Source organism: Tinamus guttatus, unplaced genomic scaffold, assembly GCF_059628265.1.
Source record: "Tinamus guttatus ecotype Peru unplaced genomic scaffold, ASM5962826v1 Tinamus_guttatus_pri_ptg000060l, whole genome shotgun sequence".
In the NCBI taxonomy this organism is placed as follows: Eukaryota; Metazoa; Chordata; class Aves; order Tinamiformes; family Tinamidae; genus Tinamus; species Tinamus guttatus.
In genome coordinates, this window is record NW_028288594.1 from 5,143,134 (window position 1) to 5,160,248 (window position 17,115).

Consider the following 17,115-nt stretch of genomic DNA (forward strand, 5'->3'; position numbering starts at 1 on the left):
GGCAGCGAGGGGGGGCCCGTCCTGCTGGTCACTGCTTGTCACATGGGGGGCAATGGCTGTGAGGCCCCCGGGGGCCCCGTTGGGCCCCTTTGGCAGCGCAGGGCAGTCGCAAGGCAGGCACTGCCACCTCTGCTAGCAGGGCTGCTGTCACACGAAAGGGCAACAGCTCATGGTGTCTGGGGACAGGAGCCTGTCCTGGGTGCATGTCCCACTCCAAGGAAGCCCCCCAGGCAGGAGCAGGCGAGCGTGCTAAAACGTTTCAGCTCCCAAGGCCCTTCCTGAGGCCCCGGGAGAGCCTGTAGGACCCGGAGCGATGTGGAGCCGCTGTGGATGCTGCCAGAGATGTCTCGGCCCTGGGAAAGGTGCTCTGCATATTCACGGGCTGAGTGTACCCATCCAGGTGGCTCATTGGGAGGCTGTGGGACAGACAGCTGGGAGAACCATTGCTCGGATATGCAGGCTGGATTGGCCACCCCAGCCCCTGCCAGTCCCTCAAGGCCCCGTCAGGCCCCCCTTTACAAAGCACCTTTCCGCCACCCGAGGCAGCCCCTGGACCACCCGGCTGCTCGCCAGGCCATGAGCCATTCAGAGCCATCCCTGGCCCCGTGGCTGCCTCCCCCAGGGCTCTGGTGCCCATAACCAGGGTCCCTTGCTCAGAGCTGGGGCCAGTCACTCCCCGCAGTCCCACCTGGGCTCCTCCTGACCCAGTAGGATCCCCCGGGCCCCCCACCCGCTCTCCCCCAAACCCCCCTAACCAGCAGAACTGCGGCCCCTCCCCGACCCCCCAACCCGGTGCGATGCTCGCCAAGGCCCCCCAACCCGGTGGGGCCCCCAGATCCCCCCGGACTGTCTCTCCGATCCCCCCAGCCCCCCTCGTGCACTAGCGCGGAGCGGCCGCGGGGGGGGCGCGTGCGGCGGGCCCGGCTCCGGCGGGGCGGGCCCGGGGGGGCGGGCAGCGCCTCTCCCCGCCCCGTCCGGCCCGCCCGCCCCGGCGGAGCGGCCCAGCCCGGAGAGCGGCCCAGCCCGGAGCCCGGTGCGCAGCAGGTAGGGGCGGCCCGGCTGGGCCCGCGATCCCCGCTCCCGTCCCGTCGGTTTCCCCGTGGGGTCGCCCGCAGCTCGGAGGTGCCGGCGCGTCGGGGCTGTCCCCAGGGTCCCCGCCGCGGCTCGGACTGCCTCCCCTCCCCCCCTCTCCCCCCGCCTGCTCCACCGATCCCAGCTCAAGCTGCCCCCCAACCCGCCCCACTAAGCCAGTCTGATCCCCCTGGTCCTTCCCGACCCCCACAGCCCTGCCCGACTCACTAACCCAGCCTGGATTCCCTGATCCTTCCCGAATCTCCTATTGCCGAACCTTCCCCGAAGCTGCCCCACTAACCCAGTCTGGATCCCACAATCCTTCCCCGCTCCCAGTTACTAATTTTGGTTGCCTTTGTACCCTTCAACCCCATCCAAACTTCGCCTCAGCCTGTCCCCCCCTCCTTAGTTCCTCAGTTCCTCCTGACCCCATAGCCTAGCTCCCTGCCTTCCTCCTCATCCGCCCCTGATGCCCTGTTCCCCCATTCCTCCAATCCTGTCCCCTTCTGGGGGAGTGACAGTCCATGGTCCCTGTACCAGGCAGAGTGTCCCAACAGGGGTGGCATGAACCAGACCGGGGGGGAGGTCCAGTTCCCGAGCCGTGGTCACAGCTGTGCCCCATGGCATGTCCTCCCTTCCCCCTACAAACCGTGATGTATGGCACTATCCTACTGCCTTCCACTGCCTGCCTCTGCCTTTGCTAGAGCAGATGGGAGCTCAGGGCTTGGGGCTGGGCGCTGTCCTGGCTCCCCCCCGGCTCCTTGTCCCCAGGGTGGCTGTGCATGGGGACACGCGCCACCTCTCACTGTGGGCCTGGGATCCCTCCCGGTGCTGGCGGGATGTGCGTGTCGCTGCCGTAGGTTGCAGGGCAACCTGTGGATCCAGCTTTCCGGGGCGAAGTCCGCCCGGGCAGGAGCTGCCTGCCATGGCGGGAGGAGGCAGAAGGGCCACGTGGGGTCCCCGCAGCCGGGGCCAGCGTGGGGCTGGTGCTGCTTTCTGGACCACGCAGCACCGGGGTGGTCCCTGTTGCCGTGCTAGCCCGTGCCAGGCACAGCCCGCGGCTGCGCGGGGCTGGCCCGGGGTGAGCGGCCCAGTGTGGTGGCGTGGGGGAGCCTGGCCCCCGTGGCGGGGTGCTCCTCTGCCATCCATAGCACCCCGTGGCAGAGCTTTGGGGCAGGGAGAGGCTGGGGCCTGTTGGGGCGATGTGGGACGAGGCAGCCGGGCAGGGGCAGCGAGCCCAGCGGTGCTGTCGAGCCCCCGATGGCCCCGGCAGGGGATCCCACTGCCCCTCCAAGCCTGGCCATGCAGTTCTGTACTGAGCTGTGCCGGGCCAGGGCCGCACTGAGTTGTGCTGTGCTGTTCTGGGCTGCGCTGAGCTGTGCCGTGCTGTGCCAGGCTGTGCCGGGCCACGCCATGCCCTGAGGGCTGTGCTGAGCTGCCTCTGAGAAGGCAAGTTATTTCCAAGGCAGCTTTGCCCGGGCAACCCTAGGGAGAGTGAGGAGCCCTGTCCCCAAGCCCTGCTCCCTAAGGTGCCCTCCCTGCTCAGCACCCCGCGGCGCTGGGACGAGGGGCTGTGCGAGGCCGGGGGCACCCGCTTGAGGAGATGAGCGGGGTGCGGGTGCCGCTTGGGGCAGGCGGGCGGCACAGGGGGCAGCGGGGAGCGAGGCAGAGCCCCCGGGCACCGGGCGGCCCCCCAGTCCCGCTGGGGCTCGGCCCCCCCGCGCGGCGCCCTTATCGGTGCTGAGTCACGGTGTGTCTGTGCCGGGGTCACCGATGCAGTGACATGGGGTTCCTGTGGCCTGTGGCTGTGGTGCAGCGAGAGGAAGTGACACCAGGGCAACAGGGGCTGGGTCCTGTTCCCTGCCAGCACTGGGGTCCTGGGGGGTGGGGATGACCCTCCCTGGCCCCCCAGGATTGATCTGGTGCCCGGTGTGGGTCACACCGGGGTCTGCGGCTCTGCCGGCTCCGGGCCCGTGCGCAGGCGCCGCGCTCCTCCCTGGGTGCGGCAGCCGCGGGGACCCGTCGGGCTGGTTCGCTGGCCTCTGCGCTGGGATGCCCCAGCGGGGAGGGGGCTGGGGGCACAGGACCCTGCATCCCCTGCCGGGGTGGCCTGGGGACCGAGCCCCCCGTGCTGGCTGTGGCACAGGGGGGACACCCAGCGCTGGGGAGCTCCAACAGCAGTTTTGCACGGGCAGAATCTGCCCTACTTCTTCCCGGACACATGGGTCCCCACCTGCTCCCGGGGGACAGATGTGTCCCCTGCCCGGGCACAGATTTTGCCTGAGACCAGTCCAGAGTTTAGGCCTGTCCTTCCTGTCGGTCTCCCAGTTTTAGTCATCACAGCTTTGAAGACGGGGTCCCCTCAGAGCGGGCGGCGCTGCCTGAGCTCAGTGCAGCGCCCCGGTGACCAGGGTGTCAGGGGCACGGGCAGCAGAGCCGCAAAGGCAAAACCTCCCGGCTAGGGGGTCACCATGTGGCCTGGCTATTTTTGGCAGCATTGTCATCACGATGGTGAAACCGTGGCAGGCCCTGGGACGGGCGGCCACCGCTGGGCCAGGACCGCTGCCGCCCGGGCGGGCAGAGAGACGCGGGGCGGCGGGAGCTGAGCTCTTCGCTGTGCCAGGGCAGCGCTGGAACGGGTGTTTTGGCCGTGCCAACCCCCCTGACGTCTTTGCCTGTCCCACTCTGGTGCCGGGAAGCGCTGGCGTAAGGAGGGGGAAGCGTCTGGTCTCCTCCCAGCCCCGATTCCCATTTGGGTCAGACCTTATCCCTCCTCCCTGGCTCGTGCCGGGCAGGTGACGTGCTGAGGGCTGGAGAGGGGGGCCATGGAGGGGGGATCCTGGTGCCTGCCTTGGTGTGAGGGGGTTAAACCCCGACAGGGCAGGCGGGGGATGGTGGGAGGGCAGAGCCCTGGCAGCAGCTGCTGGCAGTGCTGTTGTTTTCCTGTGCTCGGAGATCCGGCTTTTCTCCTCCTCCTCCCGGAGCGGCGCTGGCGCGGGGCCGGCGCACAGCCTGGCCAGCAGCTGCTCGAGGGCTCTGACAGGGGCCTCGGCCTTCACAGCAGCGTTGGGGGTCCTGGCTCCCTTCTCCGAGGGACACGCTGGCCTCTGCAGAGGCGGGAGGTGACACTTGCCCGCCAGGCCAGCTGCTCCCCGGAGGTGGGGACACCCCCAAAGCAGGGGGCAGGGGCCGTGGGGTGACGCTGGCTCCAGCCCTGGGTTCCCAGCCTGAGGACCTGCCGCTCTTCGTCCTCAGGGCAGAGGGCAGCGCCACCTGCCCCACGTCACCAGGCGCCTGCCCAGCTCTGTGCCGTGTCTCCCCACCGGCACCGTGCGGCTGCCGTCGGTGCTCAGGTCTGTGCCCGCGGCACCCGGGGGCACCAGGGCCCCGTATGGAGGCGAGGGAGGTCACGTTCTCGGCGCTCGCCGCGGCTTGAGTCAGCGCGTGGCCGGGCGCTGCCCGCGGCCGGCGTCTGACGCTGTCCCCGGGACTCAGGTCACTGGAATGCGGGTGGCCATGGCCAAGGGACGATGACGGCGGCAGGAGGTCCCCTGGCTCTCTTTGTGCTGCTGGAGGCCAGCCCTGCACGTCTCTTGGCTCTCATTAAGTGGAAGCGACTATTAAAGTGGGAGGGTATTTTCTGCGCTGGCTCCAGCCCTCCCAGGAAGGCACTTTGCGGTGTGTCCGTCCCCTGTGTCCCCATTCCCCTCTGGCTTTTGGCTCTGTTGACGGATCCCTGGGGACCTGCTGTGTGTCCGCATCTGTGTTTGGGGTCAATCCTGCCAGGTGCCGGGCGCACTGCCCGCCCCGTCTCTTTTCCTCCCACAGGAGACACTCGGAGCCAACATGTCGCAGCCCAGCGCGCCCCCTCCATATGACGACAAGAACCCCCTGTACCCGCCGCCGCCGGGGGGCTACCCCCAGCCCCACCACTATGGTGGGGGGTACCCGCAGCCGGGGGGCTACCCGGCGGCTGGGGGGTACCCGGCGGCTGGGGGGTACCCGGCGGCTGGCGGGTACCCGGCAGCAGGAGGTTACCCGGCGGCAGGGGGGTATCCCCAGCCGGGGATGGCCATGCCCACCGTGCCCATGCGGTTTGGTAAGCTGGGAGCTTTGATATGGGGTGGGTGGGAAGTGCCTGGGGGCAGGATGTGCCTCAATGCAGGGGCCGCAGTGGTGCTGGAAGGGGCTCCCAGCATTTCTGAGCACCCTGGGCAGGGAGCATCTCTCGGATGGGGCTGGATCCTGCCCCACGTGGTGCACTGAGGCCTCCCCTCCCTCCAGGCGATGGCTATGGTGAGGGCGCAGGCGAGGGCACCCCCTTCCAGCCAGGAAACTGGGACGACAAGAAGGTCCGGCACACCTTCATCCGCAAGGTGAGGGTACCCCCTGCTCGGCCGGGACACTGTGGCAGGGCACAGGGGACCGGCCCGGGCTGACCCGCCGCCTCTCGCAGGTCTACGCCATCATCTCGCTGCAGCTCTTCGTGACAGTGGGCATCATCGCCGTGTTCACCTTCGTGTGAGTGGGGCTGCGGTGGGAGGGCTGCGCGGGCGGCACGAGCCCCTGGGCACGGCTGGGGCCGGGGGAGCGGGTCGGTGGCCGAGCCGTGCCCGGGGCTCTCCCCTTGCGGGGGCCTCTCTCACGCTGGGCCCTCCTGTCCTGCAGCGACCCTGTCTCCTCCTTCGTGCAGAGGAACATCGCTGTCTACTACACGTCGTAGTGAGTGCGGGGCACCGAGGTGGTGTGGGGAAGGGCCGTGCCCGGCCTGGGCTGGGTTCTCAGCCGAGGCCTCTGCAGCCCGGCGCTGAGCACCTCGTCTCTCCCTCCGCAGTGCCGTGTTCCTGGTAACCTACCTGGTGCTGGCCTGCTGCCAGGGCCCCCGGTGAGTCACTGGGACCCTGGGGGGTCCCCTGGCTCTGGATGCCACCCCTTAAACTGGGATGTGGGTCCCTGTGTGGGGGACGCGCATGGGACGCACACAGACGCTGTCATCACCTCACCTCTCTCCTCTGGTGTCGTCCCCAGGAGACGCTTCCCCTGGAACATCATCCTGTTGAGCATCTTTGTGAGTGGCTGAGTGGGCCCGGGGCTGCCAGGGGGCCTGGGGTGCCCGTCAGCAGCCCCCTTGCCCCATGGGACCTGCTGTGCTCTTAGCCCCCAGGGCAGGGGTGGGATCCAGCTGGCACATGGGGTGGGAGGAGGATGCTCCCATGGGATGGAATGGGGGCCGCCAGGAGCTGCCCCGTGGGTGGGGAGCAGTTCCCACTGAAGGGGCAGGACCCATGTCCCCAGAGGGTGAATCTGTCCCCCGGTTGCGTCGCTGAATGAGCCCTTCTCCTCTCTCCTGCAGACGCTGGCCATGGGCTTCATGACGGGGGCGATTGCCAGGTAGGCAGCGGGGGTCCCGGTCCCTCAGGGCAGGAGCTGCGGGCGCAGATCTGAGCAGAGACGCAGGGGTTGGAGCCAGTGTTTGCCTTCAATGCCCAGAGTCCCATCACCCTGAGCCACTTGAATGAGGCAGCCCAGGCCCCGGTGGGGTCCTTCCCTACCAGAGAGACCATAGCCATGGGCCATGGGGCTATAAATGCCCTCTGGGGTATTCTGGTGGTGACTCTGGTGTGCTCTCCATCCGCAGCACGTACAAGACCAACGCCGTCCTCATCGCTATGCTCATCACAGCCATCGTTGCCATCATTGTCACTGTCTTCTGCTTCCAGACCAAGGTGAGGTGCAGATGTGCCCTGCTCACGGGGGCAGCTTCAGGGTGCTGGGTCGCTGGGGACACCACTGTCCCCCCAGGGTGCCCTGTGGCCCCCGTGCACTCAGCAGGTCCCAAGCTCTCCCCTGATACCTCTGCCCTCGCGGCAGGTTGATTTCACATCGTGTCCTGGGCTCTTCTGCGTGCTGGGCATCGTGGTCATGGTCACGGGGATTGTCACGGCCATCGTCCTCTCCTTCAAATATGTGAGTCGGGGGGCTGCGGAGCGCCTGGCGGTCACCGCGCGGCAGCTGCGCCGGGGAGGACGGGAATGGCGCTGGGAGTGGGTGGAGGGCACCGGGAGGCAGGCGGGGAGCGGGGGCCGCGGGCTCCCGTGGGACAGGCTGTGCCCAGGCGGCTGTGCCAGCGCTGGGGCTCTGCCTCTCGGTCACCGTGCGCCCGCCTGCAGGTCGTCTGGCTGCACATGCTGTACGCGGCCATCGGGGCCATCGCCTTCACCCTGGTGAGTTGGCAGCTCAAGCGCCCCCCTTGCTGGGCCGGGCCCCTGTGCGGAACCAGCAGCAGTGCCCGGGCTGTGCCCCCCAAACAGCCCCTCAGTGGGGAGAGCCCCCGGGAGGGCGCCGGCATCTGTGGCTGATTCCTACCGTGTCCTCCCCAGTTCTTAGCCTACGACACCCAGCTGGTGCTGGGGAACAGGAAGAACTCGCTGAGCCCCGAGGAGTACGTGTATGGCGCCCTGACTATCTACACTGACATCATGTATATCTTCACCTCCATACTGCAGATCGTGGGCCGGGACTAGCCCCTGCCCCGCACCGGGCGCCTTGCCTCCTCGCTGACCTCCGCTTCTCTCCTCCACAAAGCTGCTCCTCTCCCATCTCCTCCTTGCCCCAGGAGCCTGGCCCGTGGCCGGGTTGGGCTGGTGTCACGGGGCTCCTGCCGGCCCCGTCAGTGCCCCAGTGGCCGCTTTGGTGCTGGTGGTGCCCATGGCCCCTGTGCCGGGCCCTGCAGCCCTCCCGCTGCTGCAGACCGGCTCGGTGCCCCGCGAGGTGGCTGTCCCAGGCCCCTCTGCCGCTCACAGCAGGGACAAGGGGCTGTGCTCGGTGCCAGAGCCCCTGCGACCACCGTCACAGTGAAGGGCGCGTGTGGCTCGAGCACAGAGGGGGCCCCGGTGCCTGGGCAGGGCTGCCACCCCGTCCCGATCCGCGGGCTCCCTCTGCCCGTGCTTGGCGCACGGTTGGAAGCAGCAGCAGAAGCCGGGGCCTGGCGCAAGGGCAGCTCTGCCCAGGGGCAGGGGGTTCCCTAAGCCTGTAAGCAAGCAGCACCGCCAGTGCCCGTGTGCGCTCTGTGGCCAATGACCGGCGTTCAGCCTGGTCCCAGATTACTCCTGGTGCCTCATCCCCCTACACAGAGGCTGCCAAGGAAAGGGCTTCCCTGGCTCCCGCCAGTCTCCGGAGCCTGGGTGCGGGCAGCAGCGCTCAGGCAGCCCCGAGGCGCCGCGTGGTGCCGGCAGGGCCGCCCCAGAGCCTTGTGCCTGCGGGCGCTGCCGTCGCTGCCTGCGCGCTGGGGCCGGAGACGCAGCTGGACACAAGTCCGAGCTGCTGTGTCAGCCCCGGGACCGGGCCGGGCCCTGGCTTGTCGCACGGAGGGCCTGACCCAGCTTCATTCACTCAGTGCCTTAAACGCAGCTGTTCTGTGGCTGCCCCATGGCTTGCTCAGCCGCCCGGCCCAGCCGTGTCCTGCTCCGCGCTGCGGCAGTGTCGCTCCGCAGGAGGTGGCCAAGGCTCCTCCGGTGGGACTGGGGTCACGTGTAGGGAGCTGGCGTTACAGAGGACCCGCAGCCACCGGCGCGGCTCGCCGGGCCTCGGCTGCGGCCAAAGTTGCACTTGCTAAATAAAACACTTCAGTTTTCCAAACAGACGAGTGATTTGTGTGGTGAGTCCACGCGGTGTGCCAAGGCCGGCCCGGCACGTGGGGCTCCCAGCTCCTCGGCTCGCAGAAGGCCTTAGCTGAAAGGCCCGGTTCTCCCAGCAGGGCTGCGAGTATCGGACAAGGCTGGATCATAGAATCATTGTGGCTGGAAAAGATATTTTAGATCATCGAGTCCATCTGCAAGCCCCTCAACACTGTGCCCGTTAAACTGTCCTGCACTGTGTCCCTAAGTGCCTCTTTAAGAAAAAATGCTTCTTTACCATGGCCAGGGGCAGTGACTCCATCACTTCCCTGGGCAGCCTGTTCCAGTACTTGACTACTCTTTCCATGCAGAACTTCTTCCTAATGTCTAACCTCCCCTGAACCTCCCCTGGCACAACTTGAGGCCATTTCCTCTTGTTCTATTGGTTGTTGTTCTGGAGAAGAGATCAACCCCCACATCACTACCACCTCCTTTTGGGTAGCTGTGGAGAGCGATAAGGTCTCTCCTGAGCCTCCTCTTCTCCAGACTAAACAAGCCCGGCTCCCACAGCCGCTGCTCAGGTCTGTGCACCAGCCCTTTCCTCAGCTTCGCTGCTCTTCTTCGGACGCGCTCCAGCACCTCCGTGTCTTTCTTGTAGGTGAGGTGAGCCAGGAGGGAACTCTCCTGCCACAACAAGCAGGGACTTGTTTCCGTTCTCCCTTGTTTCTCACTTCCACCCGCTGTGCCCTAGAGCAGGAGGGTAGGGGATCCTCAGGTGGCTCTGGAGTGCACGTGTCACCTCAGCCTGTGTCCCCACAGTGCTCCTGGTGCTGGCTTTGTGCCGAGCGGACACCATGGCTTTGGCGGCTCCGTCAGGGAAGGTAACGACTGCGGGGAGAGCTCTCCTTGCGGGCAGGGAGCAGCCCCTTGGCCTGCCCACGTGCAGCGCTGCTGCGCGGCGCCCTGCTCGCCCGCGTCCCCGGGCTGCTCCTGTAGGATCGGGGCTCGCGCAGCCCTCGCTGGTGGGGGGGCTCGCGCTGCCCGCCCCGGGGCCCCTCCGAGATCGGAGGGCTCTGGGAGGAGGGTGGAGGAGCAGCAGCTCCCCGGGAAGCTGCAGCCGCCCCAGCAGGGCACGCGGCTGCTCATGGCTCCACCAACGCTGCCGGGCGGTGATAAAGCCAAGGCTGAGCTGTTCCAGCTGCCTTCTCCTCCCGCCCCCGCAGGCAGGGCCGGGCCCCTGCTGCGCACACCCTGCAAAGGGTGCCGGGAACAGCTGGGAACCGTCCCCGGGAGGCGGGTGCAGGCAGAGCCCGGGGCTGAGCAGAGGGATTGATGACAGTGGCCCAGGGCTGTTTCACTCACCTTGCCCCAAGGGCCAGGTTTATTTGCCACCATCCAGCACCCCACAACTGTCACTGGTGCTGGAGGGTAGAGAGCAGGTCCCAGATGCGCAGGGGGGCAAGCAGCTCCCTGGGCAGTCCCTCCAGGGCCACAGGCTACCCCCACTGGGAGCCCGGCTCCGAGGGGCAGCCTGGCTATGCCCCTCTGACCACGCTCTTGTATCGCTCTGTTTCGTACTCGCCCTGGTTGGATCGCATCATCTTCCGGCGGATCTTGAGCTGCTCGGCGCGGTTCTTGTCCACTTGCCGCTTGGTCAGCAGGAAGAGCACGATGCCCGAGGGCAGCCCGATGGCCCTGCAAGGCAGCCAGGAGGCAGGACATGGGGAGGCTTGGCAGGGAAATGGGGGTCCTGGGACACCCTGGGACAGGATGGACACACTCCCCACCGAGTGCTGCAGCCCTGGGCAGCCCCAGGGACTCCAGTCCCGACCCACAGCCCCGCGGAAGGGCCACAGCTGCCACCACAGCGGCGGAAAGAGGCATCGGGGCTCCCCAAATCACCAGCACCAGAGTGGGGCAGCCCTGGGATGCCCCAGCTTTGCGTCCCCGCCACGGACAGCAACCCCCAGCACCCGTCCCAGGACATGCCACCCTCGCAGGGGAAGCGTCTGCTGGCCCGCGCACCGCTGCCACTCACCAGGCCACCCCCACCATCTTCATGGGGTTCTTGACCTTGCGCCTGGGGATGTACTCGACCCCCTCGGGGAGCTGCCCGCGGGGCTCGGGGCCGCCCCGCGGCTCCGCTGGCCGCCCGCAGCTCCCACGCAGGAGCCGGGAGCCCAGGGGGGCCGCGCGCCCCGCAGCTGCCAGGCCTGCGCGGAGAGACGGGTCGGCGCGAGCGGGACGGGGCGCCCGGGGCCCGCCATGCCGCTCCCGGGGGGCGCCTGGGGGCGTGGCCTCGGCGGGAGGGGGCGTGGCCTCGGGCGAGAGGGGGCGTGGCCTCGGGCGGGCGCTGCTGCAGGGCCGGAGCTGCAGAGCCGGGGGGCCGTGACGAGTGAGGGGCGTGGCCATGGTGCTGAGGGGGCGTGGCCATGATGCTGAGGGGGCGTGGCCACTATGGGCGTGGCTGCAGGAGCGGAGCACTAGAGGATGGGAGTTGTGAGGGGCGTGGCCAAAGCAGCGGGGGCGTGGCCAAAGCCCACCCGAGCAAGCGGGCGCCAGGACAAGGCGGGGCGACGCAATGAGCAGGGGTCGCGAGGGGCAGCGCCGCTCCCGCCCCGGTGCCAGCAGCCCCGTTACCGCCTCCCGTTACCGCGCAGTCCGGCGAGCGCCGCCGCCATCGCGCACCCGCAGCGAGCGTCCCGGCGTGCCCCGCGCGCCAGGCCTGCCGGGAGTTGTAGTCTGCCGCGCGGGGGCTGCCGGGAGGCTGCACTGCCCGGGAAGAGCGCGAGAAAATACAATTCCCAGGGCGCCCCGCGCGGGACGGCTTCAGCCTACCCTGCTGGCTGGTGGGCGTGGGGAGGGGCGGAGTCTGTGAGGGGGAGCGGACGGGGATTGGTCGGAGTGGGAGGCCCTCTGTGCGGCGATTGGCTGGGGCGGGGCGGGCGGTGGAAGCGGAGGCAGCAGGCTCGGCTGCGCGCGCAGGCCGGCATGGAGCCCGCGGAGGAGCCGGGCGCGCTGGGCTTCCACGGCGACGAGGAGATCATCGAGGTGGTGGAGCTGGGCCCGCCCGGGCCGGGTGAGACGAGGCGGCCGCGGCGCCCCGCGGCGGCGGCACCGGCCCCCACTGCGGCGGCCTGGCGCGGGCCGCGCCGCGCGGCCTCCCCTCGCCCCGCGCGGCCTCCCCGGGGCCGCTCCGCGGCGCTCGCGGCCCCTTCCCCGGGCCCGGCCGCCCCGGGGCTGCCCCGTGCCCAGGGCCCCCTTCGCCGCGCCGGGTCGCTCCGTCCCGGCGAGCTGCCCCGTGCCGCCGCGGCGGCGCTGAGCGCGGCTCTCTGCAGATGACCTGGCCGACGAGATGGAGGACGTGGACTTCGGCGACGAGGCGGCGGATGAGCCGGATGCCGAGGCCTGGGAGACGGAGGAGGATGACGAAGGGGTGGAGGACGGCATGGAGGCGCAGGACGACAGCGAGGTCACGTTCGCGCTGCACTCGGGTGCGTGGCGGCTCCGGCGGGCAGCGGCGTCCGCGGGGCGACTCCTGGGACCCCCTTCTGCCTCCCCTCCCCATGTGCGAGGGGCAGGCAGGGCCCTGCCAGGCTGCCGTCTCTCTGCTGCTTCTGGGCCAGTTTCCGACCCGGCTGCTTTCAGCTTTGCTAATTTCTTCCCTGCACTGTGGTAGAGAAGTTTCCTGTGCAAGGCTTGGGGATGCTTCTTGTCAGGAGCAGAGTTTCTGGTCCAGGCATTAGTCAGACTTCAGGATTCCTATCTTGGCTTTAACAGCTATCGCTGAGCTCAGCGCGCAGCCTGCAGTGCTCTGGCGGGGCCCCAGTCATTGCCTAGTAGGAAGAACTGACTTCCAGGGTTTGGGTTCTCAGTCCGTCTGGGGGGCATCTCATCCAGAGCTGGTGCTGAGTGGTGCGGAGCCCTGGGCAATGTCTGACGGGGTGTGAGGAGTGTCTGGACCAGTAGCTGTTTTCTTCTGTAGCTTCTGTTTTCTGCGTGAGCCTCGACCCCAAGACCAACACGCTGGCGGTGACAGGCGGGGAGGACGACAAGGCATTCGTGTGGCGCCTGAGTGACGGAGAGCTCCTGTTTGAATGCTCAGGTGAGCTTGGCCAGAGCATCCTCTGCACTGGGGGGATTGATAGGGGCCAAATTATGGTATATCCCTTCCCAGCAGCAGCTCTCCAGATATGCTCTCCCACAACCTAGTGCTAAACTTCCCATCATCTTCCACAGCTCGGTAATTAAATAGTTTCTGTTTCCTCCTGTTTCCAGGACACAAGGACTCGGTCACCTGTGCTGGCTTCAGTCATGACTCCGTGTTTGTGGCCACGGGCGACATGTCCGGCCTCATCAAAGTGTGGCGGGTGGATTCCAAGGAAGAAGTGTGGTCCTTTGAAGTGGGGGACTTGGAGGTGAGTGACAGAACCCCTGGCTCTTACGGGGCTGGTGCATGGTGTGCAGGTCTGGTTCCTCTCCTTTTTGCTCGCAGCTGGCTGGCTGGGATGGATGGGGAGTCCTCCAAGCCCACCCTGTGACACTGCCTGTCCCTCTCTCTGCAGTGGATGGAGTGGCATCCTCAGGCCCATGTCCTTCTGGCGGGCACAGCTGATGGCAACTCCTGGATGTGGAAGATCCCCAGCGGGGACTGCAAAACCTTCCAGGGCCCCTCGTGCCCAGCCACGTGTGGCAGGATCCTGCCTGACGGTGAGGCACGGAGGCTGCCTGGGGCGGGGAGCGTTACCCGCTCTGCCTACGAGGTCCTTTGCGAATCCTGGGGGAACCACGTGCCACCCTGTTTCTGCAGAGCCAGGGGTGCCCCAGGGTGCCCAGCTCTGTCCCGCCAGGGCTCAGCAGGAGGCGGAGGGGTGAGGGAGGCTCTGGCTGTACCTGTCAGTTCTGTCTCACCCAGGGAAGAGAGCAGTGGTGGGATATGAAGATGGGACGATGCGCATCTGGGACCTGAAGCAGGGAACCTCGCTGCATGTCCTGAAAGGTAGGAAAGGGGTTAATCAGCTCCAGTGGGCTCTGATGTCTGCCCTTGGGAAGAGGGAGCGCGTTATGAGGCCAGGGGCCGCCGGAGGAGGCCTGGCACTGGGTGTGCTGGCGGAACTACCCTTGTCCCCTTGGGAGGCTGGTCCCTGCCACGGGGGTGCTGGACACCATGGGCACGGGGATGCGCGTGGGTTTCATGGCACATCGGGTCCCCTTGGGAGGGTGCGTGGAGCTCGCGCTGCCTCTGCTCACGTCTGCAGGCCAAGACGGCCACCAGGACCCCCTGACGTGCGTGGCCAGCAACCAGGATGGCAGTTTGATCCTGACGGGCTCTGTGGACTGTCACGCCAAACTGATCAACTCTGCCACGGGCAAGGTGAGTCTGTGCCTGCCTCGGCCTGCCCTGCTGCGGGGACCAGATGAAGAGGCCCTAGGGGACAGGGAAAGGGGGTCCCTGGCTCTGAGGCCCCTTTCCCAGGCTGCTGGGGCCGGTGGGTGGCCCCAGGTGGGGCAAGGATGGCTCTGGCTGTGATAGCCAGGAGCGAGCCCGCAGTGCCAGGAGCAGCCAGCAGGAGGCGCTTTTGGCCCACACAGCTGCCTCCTGCCGCGGTGGCTCCTGGTGGCACCGGACGGGGGGCTCGGTTGGGCTCCTGGTGGCACCTGGCAGACTGCTAGGCCAAAGGGACCCTGGCCTCTGCTGCGAGGGGCAGAGGCTCTCGCGTTGGGCCTCCATAGCCTGGGGTTCTAGGTCCTGGGTAAGGACAGGGCCTCCCTGTGAGGCTGGGGAGACCCTTCCCCTGCCCTGGGACTGATCCCCTCTCCCTGCAGGTTGTGTGTGTGTTCAAGGTGGACAGTGTCACCCCCAAGACGCCCGCTGGCGAGGGCGAGGAGCCCGAGTCCAATTCTGTGGAGTCGCTGGGATTCTGCAACGTGTGAGTGGGGGGAAATGGGGGCATATGACACAGTGGGGTGATGGCCCCTCAGTTGGGGGTTTCATGCCTCCCCCTGCTACTAGGGGCCTACCCTGACCCCCTCCTCTCCCCGGGAACCACCAAGGAGCTGGGGAGACCTGCACAGCTTTAACTACTCATCTCCAGCCTCTCCCTGAGGGAAGCCGTGCAGCACAACCCAGTGCCAGACCTTACAACAAACTGATGTAGCTTCAGTCCCCTCCAGCACTTTCCTCCTCCCCTGCACCAGCCGTGTGTGCCCTGGGCCAGCTGCTTTAACCTGTGACACGGGGGACAGGGGCAGTGACTCTGGACTCCTCACCACATCACCTGGGTCTCTCTGGGCTAGTGCTAAGGAGCTGCACTTTGGGTGGGATCCCCTCTGGATATGGCTCTTCGGGATCTTTCCCAGCAGGATCTGGTCCTGTCCTTGGTGAGCCTTAGGCCAGTTGGTGGCTCGTGAGTCCTCCTCGTTTCCTTAGTGGGGCACCGAGGCTCCAGCCCCGTTCCTCAGCTCTTCTAGGGCAGCAGCCTGTCCATCTTTCTGAGGCGCTGTAGGCACACTCAGTGTTGAGGGTTCACTCTTCCTTTTCACGTTTTCATTCCTGCTATGAGCCCACCCTAACATCTTTTTTTTTTTTTCTATTATTATTCTTTTTGCCCCCCTCTGCAGGATGCCGCTGGCTGCTGTGGGCTACCTTGACGGCACCCTGGCAATCTACGACCTCACCACGCAGAGTCTGAGACATAAATGCCAACACGAGGTACTGCCCTGGATGTTTTCCCCCCGGCTGGGGGTTTCTAGGCCTATAGGAGAAGTCCGCAAGCCCCAGGCCCTCATCTTGGCCTCAGCGGTGCCTCCCTGGGAGCCCAGGGGCTTTCCTAGCGGGCCTGGGACTAGTTCCCCGTTTTGCGCTTCTCCTTCAGCCCCTGGGGTGGCTCTCGCTGCTCGCTGGGCACAGCCCCACTCAGAGTGTGGGCCCCGTGTGGGGAGGGTGCTGAGGGGCTGCCCCGCTCACGCTGCCCCTGCCCCAGTCGGGGATTGTGCAGCTGCTGTGGGAGGAGAGCTCGGCCGTGGTCTACACGTGCAGCCTGGACGGGGCCGTGCGCCTCTGGGACGCCCGCTCGGGGAAGATGATCAGCGAGTACCGGGGGCACGCGGCCGAAATCCTGGACTTTGCCGTCAACAAGTAAGCGGGGACCCCCCTGCTGCCGCTGCTGCTGCGGAGGGGAAGCGAGGAGGGAACTCACAGCTGGAGCTGCATCTCCTGCAGGTGTCGTGGGGGCCTGCGGAGGGAACAGCCCCAAAGCCGGGCGGGGGGCAGAGCTGTGCTGACACCTGCACCCTCCTGGGGTAGCTGGGGAAAGGGAGGGTGAGGGGTCCCCCCAGCCCCTTTCTGAGCTGTGTCTCCCCCAGGGATGCCTCCATCGTGGTGACGACCTCCGGAGACCACCAAGCCAAGGTGTTCTGCGTGCAGCGCCCGGACCGCTAGGGCCCTGCGGCCCTGCCCGGGGCTCTTGTACAGCGGGACGGGGACAGGGGCCTCCCCCCTTCCCCAGCGTGTGCTTTGTAATTTTCCAGCCTGCCCCCTCTGCCCTTGCTCTGGGGTGGGGGGGTGCTGAGCCTGGGGTTTTGTATGAAAAATGTCTTTTAATTATATAAATTATTTCACTTAACTGGATCTTATCCACCCTGATATGTAGGGAAGGGGGGTGTTCTTCCCCTTCTAGGGGGTAGATGGTGGTATAGGACTCAAATTCCCATCTCACCCCATCAACATGATCACTTCCCTGAATGGCTGAAGGCTTCCAGTGCCCCCCGTCTCCAGCAGACAGCCCCATCTGCCTGTCCCCAGCTGGACAACACAGGAACTCCTGAGAGAAGGGGTCATAAAGAAGCCGTGATCAGGGGAACCCAGGGCTCTGGCTGTGCAGGGCAGGAGGAAGGGGGGTAGAAGTCCCTACTCCCTACTCTTGTCATAGTCCGTTAGGGACCAGGCCTTGCACAGCCTGAGGTGACAGCAGCACCTAATTTGCATGAAGGGACAATGCACCTGTCTTGCAGGAGGGGATGTCAGGCACGAGCCTACGGGCCTTAAGGGACCTTGTGGTAGCTGCTTCCCCCCTGTAGAGGAGCAAAGCTGAAGCTGGAGGTTCCATCCTCTTCTTCCTGCCCTCCTTCCTCAGGGCTCATCAAGGTTGCTCTGGGGGGTAGCCCCTGAGTTCAGCTCTGGCTCTCTGCTCTGCTCCCAGCCAGCTGCAAAGGGAGGCTCTTGTGCCAGCAAGAGGGACCTGGGGGGAGGCAAAAGCTACAGCCCCATGGCCTGAACTCCAGGGGGAGGCTGGACAGCTCCAGCCTCCCCGTTCCTGGGAAGGGAAGCCCGAGAGGGAGCTCACCCATAGCCCTATCACACAGCTACCACTGTCACAGTTCAGTGCCAAAGACTGGAATTACCAGGAAAAAAGTCATTCCCCCTGAG

The 17,115-nt window shown here is 66.7% G+C and overlaps 3 protein-coding genes across 3 annotated transcripts; 2 read left to right on the plus strand and 1 right to left on the minus strand.

Annotated features, from left to right (window-relative positions):
- The first annotated feature begins 4,903 nt into the window (after positions 1-4,903).
- On the plus strand, positions 4,904-7,638 carry TMBIM1 (transmembrane BAX inhibitor motif containing 1). Its single transcript, XM_088540347.1, has 11 exons — positions 4,904-5,170; positions 5,356-5,447; positions 5,528-5,592; positions 5,740-5,793; positions 5,906-5,956; positions 6,100-6,139; positions 6,425-6,462; positions 6,710-6,797; positions 6,943-7,038; positions 7,242-7,295; positions 7,452-7,638. Exons 1-11 carry the CDS (start codon positions 4,918-4,920, stop codon positions 7,593-7,595), a joined length of 975 nt encoding a protein of 324 aa, XP_088396473.1. The 5' UTR covers positions 4,904-4,917; the 3' UTR covers positions 7,596-7,638.
- Positions 7,639-10,205: 2,567 nt separating this feature from the next.
- LOC148595782 (uncharacterized) lies at positions 10,206-11,370 on the minus strand. The gene is made up of 3 exons (XM_088519536.1): positions 11,341-11,370; positions 10,726-10,891; positions 10,206-10,382 (listed from the first exon to the last, which is right to left on the minus strand). The coding sequence occupies exons 1-3, from the start codon at positions 11,366-11,368 to the stop codon at positions 10,223-10,225; spliced, it is 354 nt and encodes a 117-aa protein (XP_088375662.1). The 5' UTR covers positions 11,369-11,370; the 3' UTR covers positions 10,206-10,222.
- Positions 11,371-11,621: 251 nt separating this feature from the next.
- On the plus strand, positions 11,622-16,312 carry AAMP (angio associated migratory cell protein). Its single transcript, XM_088519537.1, has 11 exons — positions 11,622-11,766; positions 12,026-12,181; positions 12,673-12,792; positions 12,966-13,105; positions 13,253-13,397; positions 13,603-13,686; positions 13,946-14,061; positions 14,514-14,617; positions 15,309-15,399; positions 15,671-15,825; positions 16,053-16,312. Exons 1-11 carry the CDS (start codon positions 11,679-11,681, stop codon positions 16,126-16,128), a joined length of 1,275 nt encoding a protein of 424 aa, XP_088375663.1. The 5' UTR covers positions 11,622-11,678; the 3' UTR covers positions 16,129-16,312.
- Positions 16,313-17,115: the final 803 nt, after the last annotated feature.